Source organism: Schistocerca serialis, chromosome 7 (assembly GCF_023864345.2).
Source record: "Schistocerca serialis cubense isolate TAMUIC-IGC-003099 chromosome 7, iqSchSeri2.2, whole genome shotgun sequence".
Classification (NCBI taxonomy): domain Eukaryota; kingdom Metazoa; phylum Arthropoda; class Insecta; order Orthoptera; family Acrididae; genus Schistocerca; species Schistocerca serialis.
In genome coordinates, this window is record NC_064644.1 from 601,884,077 (window position 1) to 601,903,953 (window position 19,877).

General features: G+C 42.4%; 1 protein-coding gene across 1 annotated transcript in view; it reads left to right on the top strand.

Moving 5' to 3' along the window:
• The window catches only part of LOC126413285 (myrosinase 1-like), a 100,150-nt gene extending 82,283 nt beyond the window's left edge, over positions 1-17,867 (top strand). Inside the window, exons 7-9 of the mRNA XM_050083186.1 lie at positions 5,426-5,560; positions 5,657-5,763; positions 17,741-17,867. Of these exons, the coding sequence (XP_049939143.1) occupies positions 5,426-5,560; positions 5,657-5,763; positions 17,741-17,867 (369 nt within the window). The remainder of the gene's footprint in view (positions 1-5,425; positions 5,561-5,656; positions 5,764-17,740) is intronic.
• The last annotated feature ends 2,010 nt before the right edge of the window (positions 17,868-19,877 follow it).

The window sequence follows — 19,877 nt, forward strand, 5'->3', positions numbered from 1 at the left end:
GAGTGACCGTTAAGAACGCTTCGGCATCCAGTTCCTGGTCTGGCTACAGCGCAGGCGGAAGCTGTGATGGGTCCGTCACGTAGTTTCCAAAAGTTCAAGGGGATGAGGTACCTTATTGTTAAGATTACTAAACCATTCTTTTTCAACGAAATTATAGTCAGGGTTATGTGGCGACCACCTGCTGTAGTAGTTTTACAGACACATTCAGTGGTTAGATGTTTCATATTTTATCGAGAGCACGGAGCACAATAGAATCCAATAATACAAAGGCAACCTCGAGGTGCCTTCAACACATTTGGTTTTATTTGAATTCTGTCATCAATTATATTTCCTTTAATGATTAACGTAAATTAGTTCGCCAAATATTAAACGAATTATCTTTGTAGAATGGGGCTCACCCTGTGCGTTAGATAGAAATTTGTGGTCGCCACAGTATCACAAAGATAGCAGAGACCATAGCACGCTGTATGGTTAGGCATTTTGAGCATGAATTGTGTGAAATACTTAAGTAAGCTTGCGAGTGAAACTCTTTGCTAATTTTTTATTTCTGGTCTACTGGTCACTGTGTGCACGCTGCCACGTGAGCAGTTCTGCAATTACACTTGACCACCAGCGTCCTAAATTAGGTTCAAACAGGAAATGCGCATGAGGTTTACTTTTGTAATAAAACCGAAAACGATCCACATGAGTGAGTAATTAAAAGAGCCGTTAATTTACGACAACCAACTGGGCTTGGGTGCACAAATCATGTGTCTCGTGCGAATTTCTGATTATTTTCCAATAACGATCGACTAAGGTGAGTTCCAACATACCGCCTTGACTTCCAACGTGGTATTGACTGCACAGTCATTGAAAAATGATCGTTGTTGTTGAAATTCATATTAGGACAAATAAGTGCATGTGAAGAATTTAGTAGGATGTAATAAATTTTGTATGTGCCTAATTGGAGTATATTTTTGTCTGCTTAGACCCATGCCCAACATTATTAGTACTTCATCGCGTGTTCCGGACAAAATCAAATAGTGCCAGTAACTAAGGTCAGCTGCTATTTTAGTCAAAGCATTTCCAGTAAAATGAGAAAGAATGACGAGCATCATGATCATGCGAGAACTTTAGAAAGAACAGTAGCAACATAATATTCCTTCCCTGTTTCCGCGAATATCTTAAGTTGCACAGACCTCTATGTTAAAGATAGGTCCCATCAGCGCAAAAAAAGACAATAAAAATGTTCCGTCTTTAAATGAGTCGTGGCTTGCATGCCACAATAAATTGCATATTCAGTTGAGAATCTTTAGTTTCGTAGTCTAATAATCTCAGCCCAAAATCATTAAAAATATAACACGTCAGCCTCAGTTGAAAATAGAAACCAATCTTTACCTAGGTTTCAGCCAAAATAATTTGGCCTTCTTCAGAAGCTATTGACACTAAACTATTGCATACCAAACTTTGAGCAGACCCACTGTAGTCCTTGTAGAGAGTATGGTATTGGTGGGCCATCAAAGGTGAAGACCCACTGCAGTCCTTGTAGAGACGGCAAGCATCCATCTGTTGCGGCTGTGCAGGTGCACAATCACCATCGAAGAGTCTTGCGCACAATATAGCAAGTCCATAACCACCACTTGTGCATGCACAAAGTTTTTGGAATTGTCCTTAGAGCCGGCAATGCTGTGATCCAGTCCCTTGCTGAATTATTAACACACGTGCAAACACTAACAGTCCCAACTTCTCACATATTGTGCATATACTATGACCAACAGAAATGTCTGCACTCAAATGAATGCTTACGAGTTACTTAATTTGATGAACTGGTGTCAATTACAATTTTATAACATGAGAATACAATTACAAAGGTACAGAAAACATCATCAAAACCTCTGGGCGCCGTCTGATCGCCGATGACCGTGACAGATGAATCATTAGCATACAGCCCCTCAGTTTTGCACAATTTATACCCTGGTGACACTGAACACAGTCCTTGAGGGTGTGGTATTGGTTTCTGATAATGCAGAAACATTTTAAAAAAAGACGGGAAAGACACTACACAGATAAATAGTGTACATGAAAATACGTTGCTGCAACATTATACACAGTTTTGGTTCAGTCCTTCTGAACAAGAAAACTCCACTGTGCGGACTACAACTAACATGGCTACATCCAACTGACCCGTTAGAAATTGTGCCGAAGACAAATAAGAGGAGCCCTGGTACCGATATTATCAATAGCGAACTTCTGAAACACTCTTCGCAGTAAGTGAAATATAGGTGCTTTCGTATGAGTATACTGAATATATGCGTGTGAGACATGCTGAATACCAACTGAGTGAAAAATGTCTTAATATAAGCGATGTTCCATACAAGTGAAGGTGTTCATCCTATAAGCTACAGAGGTGTAACCCTGCTGAACGTACCATAGAAAATACACGCTGAAGTTACACACAGAGTTAAAGTACTGTCGGAACATTTCCTCAGTGAGGAGTACCATGGTTTCAGGAAAAAAGGTTGTACACTCATAGGAAAGCCAATACTGTGAAAGGGGAGTGAGTGTAATCTGCCAAAACGCACATTGCTTTTAGATAGTGTACAGAGAAGTATATTCTGGTGCATTATCAAATGGAATGAACAGCCAAACCATAAAATAAAAACAGTAAAAGATATTTATAAAATACGATACATAGTAGAAAGAAACGATAAACTATACCACTAGACAAGGGAGCCCTATGTCTGAAGTGAAGTTTTCGATCTACCGATTGTCTCTCTTAAGGGGCTCCGGAACGCCCTATGCTTGCAATGTTAAAATAACGCTTATAAATTACATCTTTCCTCACAAAGTATTTGAGGTAGGAAGTTGAACATTTTACAGATTATTTATTGGAATATGGGCTACAACTTAACACAGAGATTTTACAAAATATTAATTCAGTTATTAAAGATGATTTTTTTTCAATTGTAATGAAAATTCACAACATTTTTTTGCAATTTTTTATTTATATATTCAAAAATATACAGTTTTTTGGAAAAAGGCTGTGTTAAATTATGCAGAAGGTACTGTGTAATATTTACTGAAAGTTTGAAACAAATATGTTTGGAAGATCCTTAGAAAACATGTAATTAGTATGAGAAAATAAAAGTTTTGGGAATCGAGCGACAAAGATTGGATTAACTTTTTAGTGCATTCCAGGTCAATAGGATGGATTATCTTCATCCTCTGCAAACTCCTCCTCCAGCTTCCTCTTGTTCCTCCTCCTGTTTACTCTCGCTTCTTTTCTAGACTCTTTACAGCCCTGTCTGCAGTCCGAAGGCGTTCCTTGTCTAAAGCAAGCATCGCTCGTTGTTGTGTTTGTAGATTTTGCTACCATTTTCTTCAGTTGCAGTTACTGCAACACCGTTCCAAAAGGTGGTCATGTATGAACACTTATCACATTTCAGTTGTATTTCACTAGCAAGTCCTACGTGCTTTATTATGGAGAGTTCCAGACCAACTTCACTACAATGAATACATCTTACACAGTTTGAAAAAATTCCTTTGAGAACCGAAATATCAAATATTTCATTCACATCCGATTCGCCCATAAAACATTCATAGTTTTCACTCATTGAACCAAGCTTCTTCTGTGAAGTATTTTCTTTCCCACTTTGACTGCTATGGGCAGGTGTACTTGAGAGGTTAGGTTCACTCACTTGGTTATCGTCTTTATTGTTTACAGTAATAACACATACCTTTGGCTTTCCAACATTTCTCTTTTTCTTAAAAGCCTTCAGAGGATTTCTAATAACTTTACTTTTACTCATTATTATACTTCAACAAAACAGAGACTCAAGAAACAGAATTAATTACTAATATTTTCGAGATAACGACAGAGTAAATAAACATGAAACAATCGACAATCACACCAGCGATATATATTGAACCATCACAGGTTAGCCACAACACATACTTTATCTCACATCACTAAAATGTACCTGATGAACACGGTCGTTAATAATAACACCATTTGACAGCGGTTTAACAGCGCCACAGTGGGTCACGCCCATGTAGAACACAAAAAAATTTAAAAATGGTTGTAGTCTTCGGAATTGAATAAATTATATATCTATTAAAAGGTAACAAATCATGTGTCTCGTGCGAATTTCTGATTATTTTCCAATAACGATCGACTAAGGTGAGTTCCAACATACCGCCTTGACTTCCAACGTGGTATTGACTGCACAGTCATTGAAAAATGATCGTTGTTGTTGAAATTCATATTAGGACAAATAAGTGCATGTGAAGAATTTAGTAGGATGTAATAAATTTTGTATGTGCCTAATTGGAGTATATTTTTGTCTGCTTAGACCCATGCCCAACATTATTAGTACTTCATCGCGTGTTCCGGACAAAATCAAATAGTGCCAGTAACTAAGGTCAGCTGCTATTTTAGTCAAAGCATTTCCAGTAAAATGAGAAAGAATGACGAGCATCATGATCATGCGAGAACTTTAGAAAGAACAGTAGCAACATAATATTCCTTCCCTGTTTCCGCGAATATCTTAAGTTGCACAGACCTCTATGTTAAAGATAGGTCCCATCAGCGCAAAAAAAGACAATAAAAATGTTCCGTCTTTAAATGAGTCGTGGCTTGCATGCCACAATAAATTGCATATTCAGTTGAGAATCTTTAGTTTCGTAGTCTAATAATCTCAGCCCAAAATCATTAAAAATATAACACGTCAGCCTCAGTTGAAAATAGAAACCAATCTTTACCTAGGTTTCAGCCAAAATAATTTGGCCTTCTTCAGAAGCTATTGACACTAAACTATTGCATACCAAACTTTGAGCAGACCCACTGTAGTCCTTGTAGAGAGTATGGTATGGTTAATGGTCTGCAGATTCAGAAAACGCAAAAAAGTAAAAATTGAACTTTTCATGATTTTGAGCCTTTCCGGAGCCCCTTAAGAGTCGGCAGGCACATTTTCTCTGGTGGTTCAGCAGATATTTGCAATTTTGGTTTCGAATTATGTAGTTTGAGTAAGTCCAAACAATTATCGCTTGTCATGTCTTTCATGCAACACCCAATGTCAACGGAAAACATCAATTTGTGTCAGTTATAAACAAAATTATTTTTAAATCAGAATTTTGCGGGATCATTCTATAGTGCGCTCCCAAATTGGTCTTCTCTGAAATTCGTTTGATCGATATGTGTTAAAGCATGCACAGTAAAATATGAAGAATAAACAGTGTGTGTGTGTGTGTGTGTGTGTGTGTGTGTGTGTGTGTGTGTAATAGTGGGAAGGAGGAGAGAGAGAGAGAGAGAGAGAGAGAGAGAGAATTGTTGACAGAGTGTGAGTTTAAGAATTAAGCTGATGCTGGCCTTCTGCACACTTCTCTTAAAAAAGAGTGTTAAATGGAGAAATTATAAGTACAAGTAAGATTTTTTTTTAATTTTCAGATAGATTCCTCGGGATTTCGAAGATCATTGAACTGGATTGCTAACGAATATCCGGGATACCCGGTTATTATAACAGAGAATGGTCTGAAAGATTTTGGTGGCCGTAACGACGTTACCAGGATAAATTACTTTGCGGTATGTAACACTTATTGTGCTGGGCCGCTATATAACTCATGTTTTTGAGTACGTAAACTCATTTTGGTTACAAGTATTTTAATTTACTATTTTCAGGATTTTCTGGGAGCCCTCCTGGAAGCGGTGAACCTAGACGGTGTTCCAGTGATCGGGTACACATTATGGTCTCTCATGGACGTCCTGGAATGGGATTCAGGATTCACGTGAGTAACCTTTAGAAACTGCTAAATAAAAAGATTTGCACTAACTGTATGTCTGCCGACTTTTGTGCGATTAGAATGAAGGGGAGGATGAAAGAATAACATTTTTGAACGCACACTGATGAGCCAAAACTTTATTACGACTGTGATGTCTTTAGTTTTCTCGGCGTGATTAATTAATGGTGCACTTCTGGGTGTTCCGTCGAGTTTTTGACCCCATTTTATGCGCAAAATCCATAAAACTGAAACTACTTGGCTGTACACCCGGAAGTGCGCTATTAATTTATGTCCATATTGAATGCCGCCTGACGGGGTTACGGCCACGTGACGTGGGAAAGAAAGTACGATGGAAATTTCGCAAATAATGAATACTATTTTTTTGTTTGCTTACACATTTTTTGCAATATCTCTTTACAGTCCAATATAGTATCCTTGCTTCTCTATTAGTGTATCCCAACGCCTCGGAAGTTCTATTACTCCTATTACTCCATCCAGGACACCACTTCTGTTCATCTGTCGAATGGCTCGGGTAACGGCGGTAGAAATCTCTTCCAGAGAAAGATAACAACCTCGGGAATTTGTCCGGGCTATAGGCAGGATGCGGAAACACTTCCAATCCGTATGTTTGGGCTACAACATGCTGATACGCGAGCGAGCATTTTCGTGATGAAGGAGTGGCCCAGCTTTGAGCAACTCATGTCTGGTCTTGTTCATTTTTATGCTTAGGTTTTGCATGAAGTTACGATAGTACACTACTGTGACACTTAGTCTACATGGAACCCTATCTGTCTTGACGATTTCTTGCTGATCATAAGCAAAAGTCATCATTTGCTTTAGCTTCGGCCGGCCGGTGTGGCCGAGCGGTTCTAGGTGCTTCGTCTGGAACCGCGCGACCGCTACAGTCGCATGTTCGAATCCTGCCTCGGGCATGGATGTGTGTGATGTCCTTAGGTTAGTTGGGTTTAAGTAGTTCTAAGTTCTAGGGGACTGATGACTTCAGATGTTAAGTCCCACAGTGCTCAGAGCCATTTGAACCATTTGAACCTTGAGCTTCGATTGAGCGCTTCGAAATTTTTTCGGACGTACAAAACCTGAAGCTCTCCACTCATTGGACTGTGGTTTCAATTCCGATTCAGAGTCTCTAACCCACGTTTCATCAGTAGCGACAATTGGACATCAGAATCCTTGACCTTCACCGTCGAATCGTTGTTTGAGAAAGGTTACAATGACCAGGCGTTTCTGATTCTCTTAGGTAGTCAAACAGTGTGAGATCCATCTCACAGAAATTTTTCTCGTCTTCTAATCATTTGTCATAAGATTTGTTTGGAGAATTCCCGTAGTTTCAGAGAATTCCTCACAAGTCGCACTGCGACCTCCTTCAAGAGCATCTGTCGCAAGTTTCACACGTCGTTCATCTGTTGAAGTTTTTAGTTTTCCGGGTCTTGGATTATCATCTATACTCATGCGACCACTACGAAAACGATTAACCCAACTTGAAACTGTACTACGGTCCACAACAAGCTCGGCACAAACTTAATGCACTGTGGATTTTTATCGGGTTTTAGCCACGTAAAGATTCGATCTTGGTGTACGAGCTTTGTTGTTCAAGTCACAGTACCCGAGAATACTGCAGGGTTCATTTCTACATCTCGAAATTTCTATGTCAGAGTAACCCCAGAAAAAAGAAAAACATATGGTTTTTCCTCAAGTTCCCAACTACAACGTGTGCTTTATTTATGAAAAGTGCACAGAAAACGATGGTCAAACTTTCAGGAAACACTCCTTACACGTAGATGAATAGAATGTGTATGGACGTGAGTCCAGAAACGCTTTAGTTCCATATCAGAGTTCATTTTCTACTCCTCTTCATAATCACATGAATCAAGGGGAAAATGACAGATTTGAAACAATCTTAACAAACAGAAAGCAAAATGCTGTGCTGAATATTTCAAAATACGTTGGAAGAAGAAAAAAATTTAATGACCAGGGAGAAATCACGAAGAAAGTCCCAGAAGGTTCAATTTTTGGTCCACTCCTATTCCTTATTGTGGGCTGTCAAGAATCGTCGTGAAATAATGTTGAACAATCATCAACTAAGATTTTCTGTTAACGTTTGGGCCGCCATTGTTGACTGTTTGTTACGGCCTCATTTTCTTCCGCCCACACTCAACGGAGGAACCTACAGTGCTTTCTTAGAGAATACTTTACCTGTTCTTCTAGAACATGAGCCTTTAGAAGGGTGACACACGTACGTCGCGTACAATGGAGCTCCTCCTCATTTCAGTTTTAATGTTCGTACGCTTACACATAACACGTTCCGTGACGGATGATGTCAGGAAGTGGACCTAAAACCACAAGACCTTTATTTGTGGGGGGCATTTGAAAGCTCTTCTGTACGGAAGCCCGGTACAAGATGTACAGAGTCTTCGTGCCCGTTTTGTAAAAGGCTGTGGAACAATGCACAGTTCTCCACGGCTATAGGAGTGAATAAGGGATTCAGTGCGGCCGCGGGTTGATGTATCTTGCTAATGGAGGGCATTCTGAACATTTCATTTAGAATGGCGTTTCACCTTGTGGCGATACGTTCTTTTCCTGTGTATTCCCCATAATTAATGTGTTGGAGAATTGTAGATACCTAGCTCTAACTTAGAAATGATGTCCATAAAATATATTTATTTCTTCTACGTGTCAGGAATATTTCCTGAAAGTTTGGACATACCTTTTTCTTACAGCCTATATAAGCGAAGTAGAGATCACTGGGGTACTGAACGTATAATTATTTACATTTAACTTTATTGATGCTCCGTTACCTAGGTAACTAAATTGACTGTTTTCTGCATTACCGTTTTTAAAATGGCTCTGAGCACTATGGGACTTAACTTCTGTGGTCATCAGTCCCCTAGAACTTAGAACTACTTAAACCTAACTAACCTAAGGACATCACACACATCCATGCCCGAAGCAGGATTCGAACCTGCGACCGTAGCAGTCGCGCGGTTCCGGACTAAGCGCCTTAACCGCGAGACCACAGTTTTTAAAAAATTGTACAAAAGACGATTTTGTTGTATCCTTGTATACAGTAATGATTTTATAATTAAATAAAAATTTAAAAATTACTTTAGATCGACATATTGGAAGAATAAACGCAAAGATTTTTCGATTAGGATGGCAAAAAAGAAAAATAATAGAATGTGTGTTTCCACCACCGGTGCCATTCCAAACGCGAGACCCTCGGTAGTACACTTCGATCCGCTCACCTCTGCGTGGCATACTGATTTCTAATCCTAGTGATTGACTGACTGTAAGGAAGCATCTCCGAAAGGGCGTGGAGTCGCTACCGTTAGTCTGTCTTCTACACGATTCTATTCCAAAACTGTTCTATTCTAATTTAATGCAAGTACTTGTATCGTTCAAAGTATTGGTTGGCCTATTTCGTTTAGATACCAGTTCAAAATAGTTCAAAATGGTTCAAATGGCTCTGAGCACTATGGGAGATAACTTCTGAGGTCATCAGTCCCCTAGAACTACTTAAACCTAACTAGCCTAACATCACACACACCCATGCCCGAGGCAGGATTCGAACCTGCGACCGTAGCGGTCGCGCGGTTCCAAACTGAAGCGCCTAGAACCGCTCGGCCACATCGGCCGGCTAGATACCAGTTAGGTTCCTAGTGGTACTGCTTCTGTACTATAGCTCTTACACATTTAACGTGCCTATTTGGGGCATACCTCGGCACGGTTAAAGCTAGTTACAGTCTACAGGCGTTAGTCCTTTGTATCTCCTTATTTGGCAGGTGTTAGCCGCCAGTCTGCCAATATTGCTTCCACTGCATCGCTCATTGGTTGTAAACTGTCATTGTCAGAGTTAGTGCTTTCGTTCCTGGTCCGTGTCGGGTATTTCCCACGGATCAGGTTCTCCTCGGGCAACTGCCTGTCCAGTTCTTCTGTACGGTCTTGTTTCTATGTATTTGGCATATACACTCCTGGAAATTGAAATAAGAACACCGTGAATTCATTGTCCCAGGAAGGGGAAACTTTATTGACACATTCATGGGGTCAGATACATCACATGATCACACTGACAGAACCACAGGCACATAGACACAGGCAACAGAGCATGCACAATGTCGGCACTAGTACAGTGTATATCCACCTTTCGCAGCAATGCAGGCTGCTATTCTCCCATGGAGACGATCGTAGAGATGCTGGATGTAGTCCTGTGGAACGGCTTGCCGTGCCATTTCCACCTGGCGCCTCAGTTGGACCAGCGTTCGTGTGGGCGTGCAGACCGCGTGAGACGACGCTTCGTCCAGTCCCAAACATGCTCAATGGGGGACAGATCCAGAGATCTTGCTGGCCAGGGTAGTTGACTTACACCTTCTAGAGCACGTTGGGTGGCACGGGATACATGCGGACGTGCATTGTCCTGTTGGAACAGCAAGTTCCCTTGCCGGTCTAGGAATGGTAGAACGATGGGTTCGATGACGGTTTGGATGTACCGTGCACTATTCAGTGTCCCCTCGACGATCACCAGTGGTGTACGGCCAGTGTAGGAGATCGCTCCCCACACCATGATGCCGGGTGTTGGCCCTGTGTGCCTCGGTCGTATGCAGTCCTGATTGTGGCGCTCACCTGCACGGCGCCAAACACGCATACGACCATCATTGGCACCAAGGCAGAAGCGACTCTCATCGCTGAAGACGACACGTTTCCATTCGTCCCTCCATTCACGCCTGTCGCGACACCACTGGAGGCGGGCTGCACGATGTTGGGGCGTGAGCGGAAGACGGCCTAACGGTGTGCGGGACCGTAGCCCAGCTTCATGGAGACGGTTGCGAATGGTCCTCGCCAATACCCCAGGAGCAACAGTGTCCCTAATTTGCTGGGAAATGGCGGTGCGGTCCCCTACGGCACTGCGTAGGATCCTACGGTCTTGGCGTGCATCCGTGCGTCGCTGCGGTCCGGTCCCAGGTCGACGGGCACGTGCACCTTCCGCCGACCACTGGCGACAACATCGATGTACTGTGCAGACCTCACGCCCCACGTGTTGAGCAATTCGGCGGTACGTCCACCCGGCCTCCGGCATGCCCACTATACGCCCTCGCTCAAAGTCCGTCAACTGCACATACGGTTCACGTCCACGCTGTCGCGGCATGCTACCAGTGTTAAAGACTGCGATGGAGCTCCGTATGCCACGGCAAACTGGCTGACACTGACGGCGGCGGTGCACAAATGCTGCGCAGCTAGCACCGTTCGACGGCCAACACCGCGGTTCCTGGTGTGTCCGCTGTGCCGTGCGTGTGATCATTGCTTGTACAGCCCTCTCGCAGTGTCTGGAGCAAGTATGGTGGGTCTGACACACCGGTGTCAATGTGTTCTTTTTTCCATTTCGAGGAGTGTAGTATAAGTGATGTAGCGTCAACGGATCTGTTCAGATATTGCCATTTGTCTGGGTCCCTTATGGATTCGTAGATGTTATCATGTGCAAAATTAGTTCATCGGGTGCACATGTGTAGTGTGCAATATAAAAGCAGGGTTGCCACAGTTTCTGGATACCAGGGCATTTCAAACAAGTCAGGGAAATATCAAGGAAATTTGAAAAAAACCTGGAAAAATCTCGTTTTTGTTCCAGTAGATGAAATGGTTTGTTTAGTGAGGTGACATGCACCGCCGCTGGCTGGGTGCTGCTGAGAACATGCGCCGCTTCCCTACTCTCTCATCCTTACTGCTTCTCCGCTTCCTACCACTCCCCTCAGCTTGCCGCTAGCCCAGCAGCTGCCGATGAGAGGCAGGGAGTCGTGAGGAGTGGTTTGTTTTGATCTGATTCTCAGAGACTGTAGAGACAGCGGCCGGAGATGGCGGTCATGTGTGCATGATTTGTGGCTCAGTTGTTATGTGGATGTGTGTGCTCTCATTTTCTGACAAAAGCTATTGCTGAAAATTTAGTCGTGAGAGCGTGATTGTGTTTTCTACGTGCCTGCCTGCAGCCCAGCAATCATCTTCACGGTGAGTTGCTACCTATTCTCGTTATTACTGCTCACAGAGTATTTGCAAAAGTTAGCTTTTGCATGGATTGATCACCGTTGTCACATTTCATCAACATTTTGTCTGTGGCTCGTGAATTTCTAGCCACACGAGTGGATTTCCACGACGGGCCAAAACCGCAGGCCATTTCTGCGGGTACCTGTAATGGATAGGCCCTGCTGATCTGGTTCTCACTAACGCGTAGGCCCTGTCTGTTGGATCTAGTCTCACCGACCTGCCCGCAGGCCGGATCTGTCTGTGTGTGGCGTAATCCAGCGTATTTTCACGGCTTGTCCTTGGACTCGGGACTGCAGTGCTCCTCAACAGGCCAGAGGGCATGGACGATGGATTTCAGGACTCGCGACTGTCTCACCGGCAGTACGTTGTACAGTGTGGCATTTTACATTTATTTGTTCTAGTACATTTTGGCTCTTCAAAAGTAGTTTAAATGTTAGAAAGTATGGCTGATAAGAAGAAGAAAATCGTGCCAGCCGCTGGCGGTTTGTATGGTACGTACTCATATACTTCTCGAAAGAAAAATCACACAATACCTGTAAAATAATAGCTATAACACAGTGGGTAATAACTCACAATAACAAACATAGTACAACCAACATTTTACTGGCGGTAACCTACAGTGTTGGTTTGCACAATTCTTTCCCGCCTTATACACTTTTTTCAAGAGGCCTACTTCTTTCTGAACTTATTTCTGAACTCAGTGAAAGAATTTCAAGTCTGTCTTGCGACTCCAAGGATATGCGTATTTTTCTCAACAAATGTATTTCGTTTTACTGAAACGAAATAACACCCTGGTTTTAATGGAATACATGTAACATTTGGCTTGCTTTCTCCGTCTACAAACAGTTCATTACAAAACATTTTGATGTTAATAATAATTTTTGCTCACATCAGGAAACGCCATCTACTTGCAATTTTTTTAGATATTTTCTCGTCTGCACTTGTACCGCAACTGCAAATACATATTGTCAACTTACGTCTTAACTCACCCTTGAGATCTCGAAATCGTCAGGGAAAAGTGCTAAAACTTGTCTGAAAATCGGGATAATAACAGGGAATTTCACTTGGGGAAACTTGTGGTAACCCTGAAAAGGCAATGTCCTGTCTCACTGACTGACTGACACATCATCGCAAAGGATACAAATTTAAAATTTGAAGAAGGTTCGAAATATCTATGCTTTATAGATCTAGAAAAGGCATATGACCGGGTTCCTAGGAGGAAGTTATTGTCTGTTCTACGAGATTATGGAATAGGAGGCAAACTTTTGCAAGCAATTAAAGGTCTTTACATGGATAGTCATCGGCAGTTAGAGTTGACGGTAAATTGAGTTCATGGTTCAGAGTAGTTTCAGGGGTAAGACAAGGCTGCAACCTGTCTCCACTATTGTTCATATTATTTATGGATCATATGTTGAAAACAATAGACTGACTGGGTGAGATTAAGATATGTGAACACAAAATAAGCAGTCTTGCATATGCGGATGACTTAGTTGCGATGGCAGATTCGATTGAAAGTTTGCAAAGTAATATTTCAGAGCTAGATCAGAAATGTAAAGACTATGGTATGAAGATTAGCATCTCCAAAACGAAAGTAATGTCAGTGGGAAAGAGATATAAACGGATTGAGTGCCAAATAGGAGGAACAAAGTTAGAACAGGTGGACGGTTTCAAGTACTTAGGATGCATATTCTCACAGGATGACAACATAGTGAAACAACTGGAAGCGAGGTGTAGCAAAGCTAATGCAATGAGCGCTCAGCTACGATCTACTCTCTTTTGCAAGAAGGAAGTCAGTACCAAGACTAAGTTATCTGTGCACCGTTCAATCTTTCGACCAACTTTGTTGTATGGGAGCGAAAGCTGGGTGGATTCAGGTTACCTTATTAACAAGGTTGAGGTTACGGATATGAAAGTAGCTAGGATGATTGTAGGTACTAGTAGATGGGAACAATGGCAGGAGAGTGTCCACAATGAGGAAATCAAAGAATAACTGGGAATGAACTCTGTAGATGTAGCAGTCAGGGCGAACAGACTTAGATGGTGGGGTCATGTTACACGCATGGGAGAAGCAAGGTTACCCAAGAGACTCATGGGTTCAGCAGTAGAGGGTAGGAGGAGTCGGGGCAGATCAAGGAGAAGGTAGCTGGATTCGGTTAAGAATGATTTTGAAGTAATAGGTTTAACATCAGAAAAGGCACCAATGTTAGCACTGAATAGGGGATCATGGAGGAATTTTATAAGGAGGCTATGCTCCAGACTGAACGCTGAAAGGCATTGTAAGTAGGCTGTTTATGTTTTCTCTATGTAAGTAGGCTGTTTATGTTTTCTTATTGGCAACGTTACGTAGCGCTCAATATGAAAATCACTGGCTGTGCTGTGTGCAGTCTGTGGCTAGTTTGCATTGTTGTCTGCCATTGTAGTGTTGGGCAGCGGCAGCTGGATGTGAACAGCGCGTAGCGTTGCGCAGTTGGAGGTGAGCCGCCAGCAGTGGTGGATGTGGGGAGAGAGATGGCGGAGGTTTCTAATTTGTCATGAACTGATATATATATTATGACTTGTGATGATATTAAGGTAAATACATTGTTTGCTCTCTATTAATATTTTTCATTTGCTAACTATCCCTATCAGTAGTTAGTGCCTTCAGTAGTTTGAATCTTTTATTTAGCTGGCAGTAGTGGCGCTCGCTGTATTGCAGTAGCTTGAGCAGCGAAGATTTTTGTGAGGTAAGTGATTTGTGAAAGGTATAGTTTAATGTTAGTCAGGGCCATTCTTTTGTAGGGAATTTTGAAAGTCAGATTGCGTTGCGCTAACAAAATATTGTGTGTCAGTTTAAGCACAGTCTCGTGTAGAATTGTTCAAAGGGGACGTTTCAGCATAATCAGTCTTAAATGATAAATGATGATGAAGAAGGTGTGAATCTTATAGTGTAGGTATCGATTAAGAAGGGATTGTCCGAAATTACACTCTTAATGTAATGAAATATGGGATGAAAGGCCTTTTGAAAGTATGTCGCTATTAAGGTAATTTTTTAAACTAGAACTCCGAAAACCGGTATTTGGTTTCTCAATCAGAAAATAAAAAATACGCGTTTCAGAGTTTTTGGAAATCAACCACTACTGCGGTCAAATAGTGGGTGAAAGTTTTTATGAAAATAAATAATTACCAAAGAACTACTACAGGATTTTAAGGCTACATATATGACAACTGACAGTGGACCTCTAGGTTAGAAAATAAAAAAAAAAACATATGATTTCAGTCTTTCTGGAAATTCAGTCCCTAAGGAAGTGGAATAGGGTATGAAAATTTTTAAGAAAATATTTCGCTACGTTAAAACAATTTTAAAACTAAATTTATGAAAATTGGTATTTATTTCCCTTCTCGGTCAGAGATAGAGAAAAATTTGTTTTGAAATGAAAGTTGCTATGGAAATATCGCCAAAAGAACGCGAAAGGCATGATTAATAAAAACCTTGGACTCTAGCCATCAGAATCGCTTCTTGGTAAGAAATACACTACTGGTCATTAAAATTGCTGCACCAAGAAGAAATGAAGATGATAAACGGGTATTCATTGGACAAATATATTATACTAGAACTGACATGTGATTACATTTTCACGCAAATTGGGTGCATAGATCCTGAGAAATCAGTACCCAGAACAACCACCTCTGGCCGTAATAACTGCCTTGATATGCCTGGGCATTGAGTCAAACAGAGCTTGGATGGCGTGTATGCAGCTTCAACCCGATACCACAGTTCATCAAGAGTAATGACTGGCGTATTGTGACGAGCCAGTTGCTCGGCCACCACTGACCAGACGTTTTCAATTGGTGAGAGATCTGAAGAATGTGCTGGCCAGGGCAGCAGTAGAACATTTTATGTATCCAGAAAGGCCCGTAAAGGACCTGCAACATGCGGTCGTGCATTATCCTGCTGAAATGTAGGGTTTTGCAGGGATTGAATGAAGGGTAGAGCCACGGTTCGTAACACATCTGAAATGTAACGTCCACTGCTCAAAGTGCCGTCAATGCGAACAAGAGGTGACCGAGACGTGTAACTAATGGCACCCCATACCATCACGCCGGGTGATACGCCAGTATGGCGATGACGAATAGACGCTTCCAATGTGTGTTCACCGCGATGTCGCCAAACACGGATGCGACCAACATGAAGCTGTAAACAGAACCTGGATTCATCCAAAAAAATGACGTTTTGCCATTCGTGCACCCAGGTTCGTCGTTGAGCACACCATCGCAGCCGCTCCTGTCTGTGATGCAGCTCTGGTCTCCGAGCTGATAGTCCATGCTGCTGCAAACGTCGTCGGACTGTTCGTGCAGATGGTTGTCGTCTTGCAAACGTCTCCATCTGTTGACTCAGGGATCGAGACGTGGCTGCACGATCCGTCACATCCATGCGGATAAGATGCCTGTCATCTCGAGTGCTAGTGATACGAGGCTGTTGGGATCCAGCACGACGTTCCGTATTACCCTCCTGAACCCAGCGATTCCATATTCTGCCAACAGTCATCCGATCTCGACCAACGCGAGCAGCAATATCGCGATACGATAAACCGCAATCACGATAGGCTATAATCCGACCTTTATCAAAGTCGGAAACGTGATGGTACGCGTTTCTCCTCCTTACACGGGGCATCACAACAACGTTTCACCAGGCAACGCCGGTCAACTACTGTTTGTGTATGAGAAATCGGTTGGAAACTTTCCTCATGCCAGCACGTTGTAGGTGTCGCCACCGGTGCCAATCTTGTGCGAATGCTCTGAAAAGCTGATCATTTGCATATCACAGCATCTTCTTCCTGTCGGTTAAATTTCGCGTATGCACAACGTCATCTTCGTGGTGTAGCAATTTTAATGTCTATTAGTGTACATTCGGAAAAGATCATGCTTAATTAGCGTGAAAAGCTTAGGAGGTGTTGCAATTTGTGAAAAACATAAAAATTCCATTAAATAAGAAAAAAAAAATCTGCAGGCCACACAGTATGCGCGAGCGAGGCCAGCGAGCGCTAAGCTAGTGTAAAAATGCATTTCAAGGCTGCCTGGCTCTAGATTAATGTCTGTATGGAGCATTTTCAACCAGTTCCGGATGTCGGGGAAAAAGGAATGAACGTTACACTCTTTAACACCGGTTGGCCACTCACGTTGCCTCGCATTCACTCGCCACTGTTTCAGTTGCCGTTTGTCCCTGAAATCTTTTGCCCCCCTGCAGCCAGTATGGCGCAGCTCGCTGGCTGGTTGTTAGGTCTACCCGATATGTTCCGAGCACTACGCACAGTACTTCCACTGACATGGTGCTGAAAGATCCTGATAGTCTCAGCAGAACACTTCTTTGACCTCTCGTAACAACACTTCTGATCGTCTGCGTGGACTGTGTTGTCGGGAGCAACACCGAGATTGTTTTCCGGGCAACACTTTCCCATATTGTGTGGCATGTCACTGGTTTTAGTCTCCCGTTCTCTTCCTGAGTTTGCTGATACCACAGCCAACAGATCATCAGCGTATGCGATAATCCTCTCACTGTGTGTTTCCCGCTCTATGGAAACATCACAAAAGATGGACGCACAGACTGAACCCTACATTTCGCGTAGTTTCCGAACGTCGGTGACTACCAGCTGTTATCAAATGCCCCGGAAGTGGCCAGTACGTACTTGCGGTTGACATTATGCACTAATTTGAGCGCCCAATTAATGTCATCGACAATCGCTCTATTTTCAGGGAGGGCACAGATTTTGCTGCGCTTCGTCCGAGAGTAGAACGGAAGGAAATGTTTATTCAAGGCGCAATAAGAAATACCCTCTCCAACACAAAGTAGTGCTTTGTAGACAATAGACGTAGATGCACAGAGCATTATGTGAATTACGCAGTGTGTGTATGTCAAGTATCAACAAAACTTGTCTTGTAATGTAACAATATTTTGATGCAGGGCGAAGTTTGGAGTCTACGAGGTGGATTTCAGCAGTCCAAACAGAACGAGGACGCCCAAGGATTCGGCCGCATTTATAGCGGAAGTCTACGGCAGCAGGCAGCTTCCGGAGCAGTATCGTCTATAATGACATCCTAGTCACTGAGTCATTAAGTCCCAAACTTCCTTTCTCCCTTCCAGGGCAGTACTTTTTCCAGAAAATGCTTATAGACTGGTATATGGCTGAAGTGAATTATGAGCAAAAAGTATATTTAAAATTGTTGAATGTCTGAAATATTCATCACTAAAATGGCACAAATAAATAAATTAACAAAACTGAGTCGTTTATATTTATTCCTTTAGTAAACACAGACTATGTGAGCACTATACCGTCAATCATTGCTACTCTCTTTGAAAGGGATCCACAGACTGCTTTCATGACAATTAATCTTATCATCTCCTTACTTTGCGATAGTTGTTGCCCTCGAGAAAGAAGAACGTCTATTTCTTCATTTTATCTCTGTCTGAAGAGTATCAGTATTATTCCTGTATTTCCCAATACTGTGTGTGAACTTGAATCAATGATAGAATGAGTTGAACTTATTTCGTTGTCGTGGCGGGATGCACATTCTGCTAACTGAGTGGTGCCAGTGTTTTGGATACCAGTGCACGGACGAGGAGGTAAGTTGTGCCGGCATGACAGGTGTAGTGGACAAGGAGAGCCCCGCTGTGGTGGCGGGAGTACTTCGAGCCTCTTTGGAGGAGTCGTCTCCCGCTCATTGGCTTTGTGAGGATATTTAACGAAGGACGGTTCAAACTGACACACTTCCGGCGCACTCTAAGTAAGACAGAAGTGATTGCTATTCATTTTGTAATGGATACAATGAAGGAATTTGAATGTTCTTTAAGTTCGCTAATATTATGATAAACAATTTTCCTTGAAACGTCGTGATGCTACATGCAGTTTTCATCGTTGTAGTGTATGTGATTTTGTAATTAAACTAGTTCTTTTGTGTTGTGCTTCGTGCTCAGGTCAACTGGTGAATGTGATTGCGATTACACAAAGATACCGCACTTTTTCTTTAAGTTTATCACAGTAAATTCACTATCGTATTTGAGAATTGTTTCAGAGAAACTGATTGCGCTTAAAAAAAAAAAAAAAATGGCTCTGAGCACTATGGGACTCAACTGCTGAGGTCATTAGTCCCCTAGAACTTACAACTAGTTAAACGTAACTAACCTAAGGACATCACACACATCCATGCCCGAGGCAGGATTCGAACCTGCGACCGTAGCGGTCTCGCGGTTCCAGACTGCAGCGCCAGAACCGCGCGGCCACTTCGGCCGGCCGATTGCGCTTAAAGCAAGACCGAAATCCTTAACCTTAAGTGAGTTAGGAGACTTAGGAAATTGTGATTTGTGTTGATGCCATGTCCACGTGTGAAACATTAGGAATCACAATAACTGAATTTAATTCATGAATGAGTGGTTAAATTATTTATTCTGTGAATAATACTCAGATTCTTATGCAATCTTGTGTTGAAATACTTAGCCGTTTCTGTATCTCGATCAACATGTCCTTCACATACATCTACATCTACATGCATACTCCGCAAGCCACCTGACGGTGTGGCGGAGGGTACTTTGAGTACCTCTATCGGTTCTCCCTTCTATTCCAGTCTCGCATTGTTCGTGGAAAGAAAGATTGTCGGTATGCCTGTGTGTGGGCTCTAATCTCTCTGATTTTATCCTCATGGTCTCTCCGCGAGATATACGTAGGAGGGAGCAATATACTGCTTGACTCCTCGGTGAAGGTATCTTCTCGAAACTTCAACAAAAGCCCGTACCGAGCTACTGAGCGTCTCTCTTGCAGAGTCTTCCACTGGAGTTTATCTATCATCTCCGTAACGCTTTCGCGATTACTAAATGATCCTGTAACGAAGCGCGCTGCTCTCCGTTGGATCTTCTCTATCTCTCCTATCAACCCTATGTGGTACAGATCCAACACCGGTGAGCAGTATTCAAGCAGTGGGCGAACAAGTGTACTGTAACCTACTTCCTTTGTTTTCGGATTGCATTTCCTTAGGATTCTTCCAATGAATCTCACATGTCAGTCTGGCATCTGCTTTACCGACGATTAATTTTATATGATCATTCC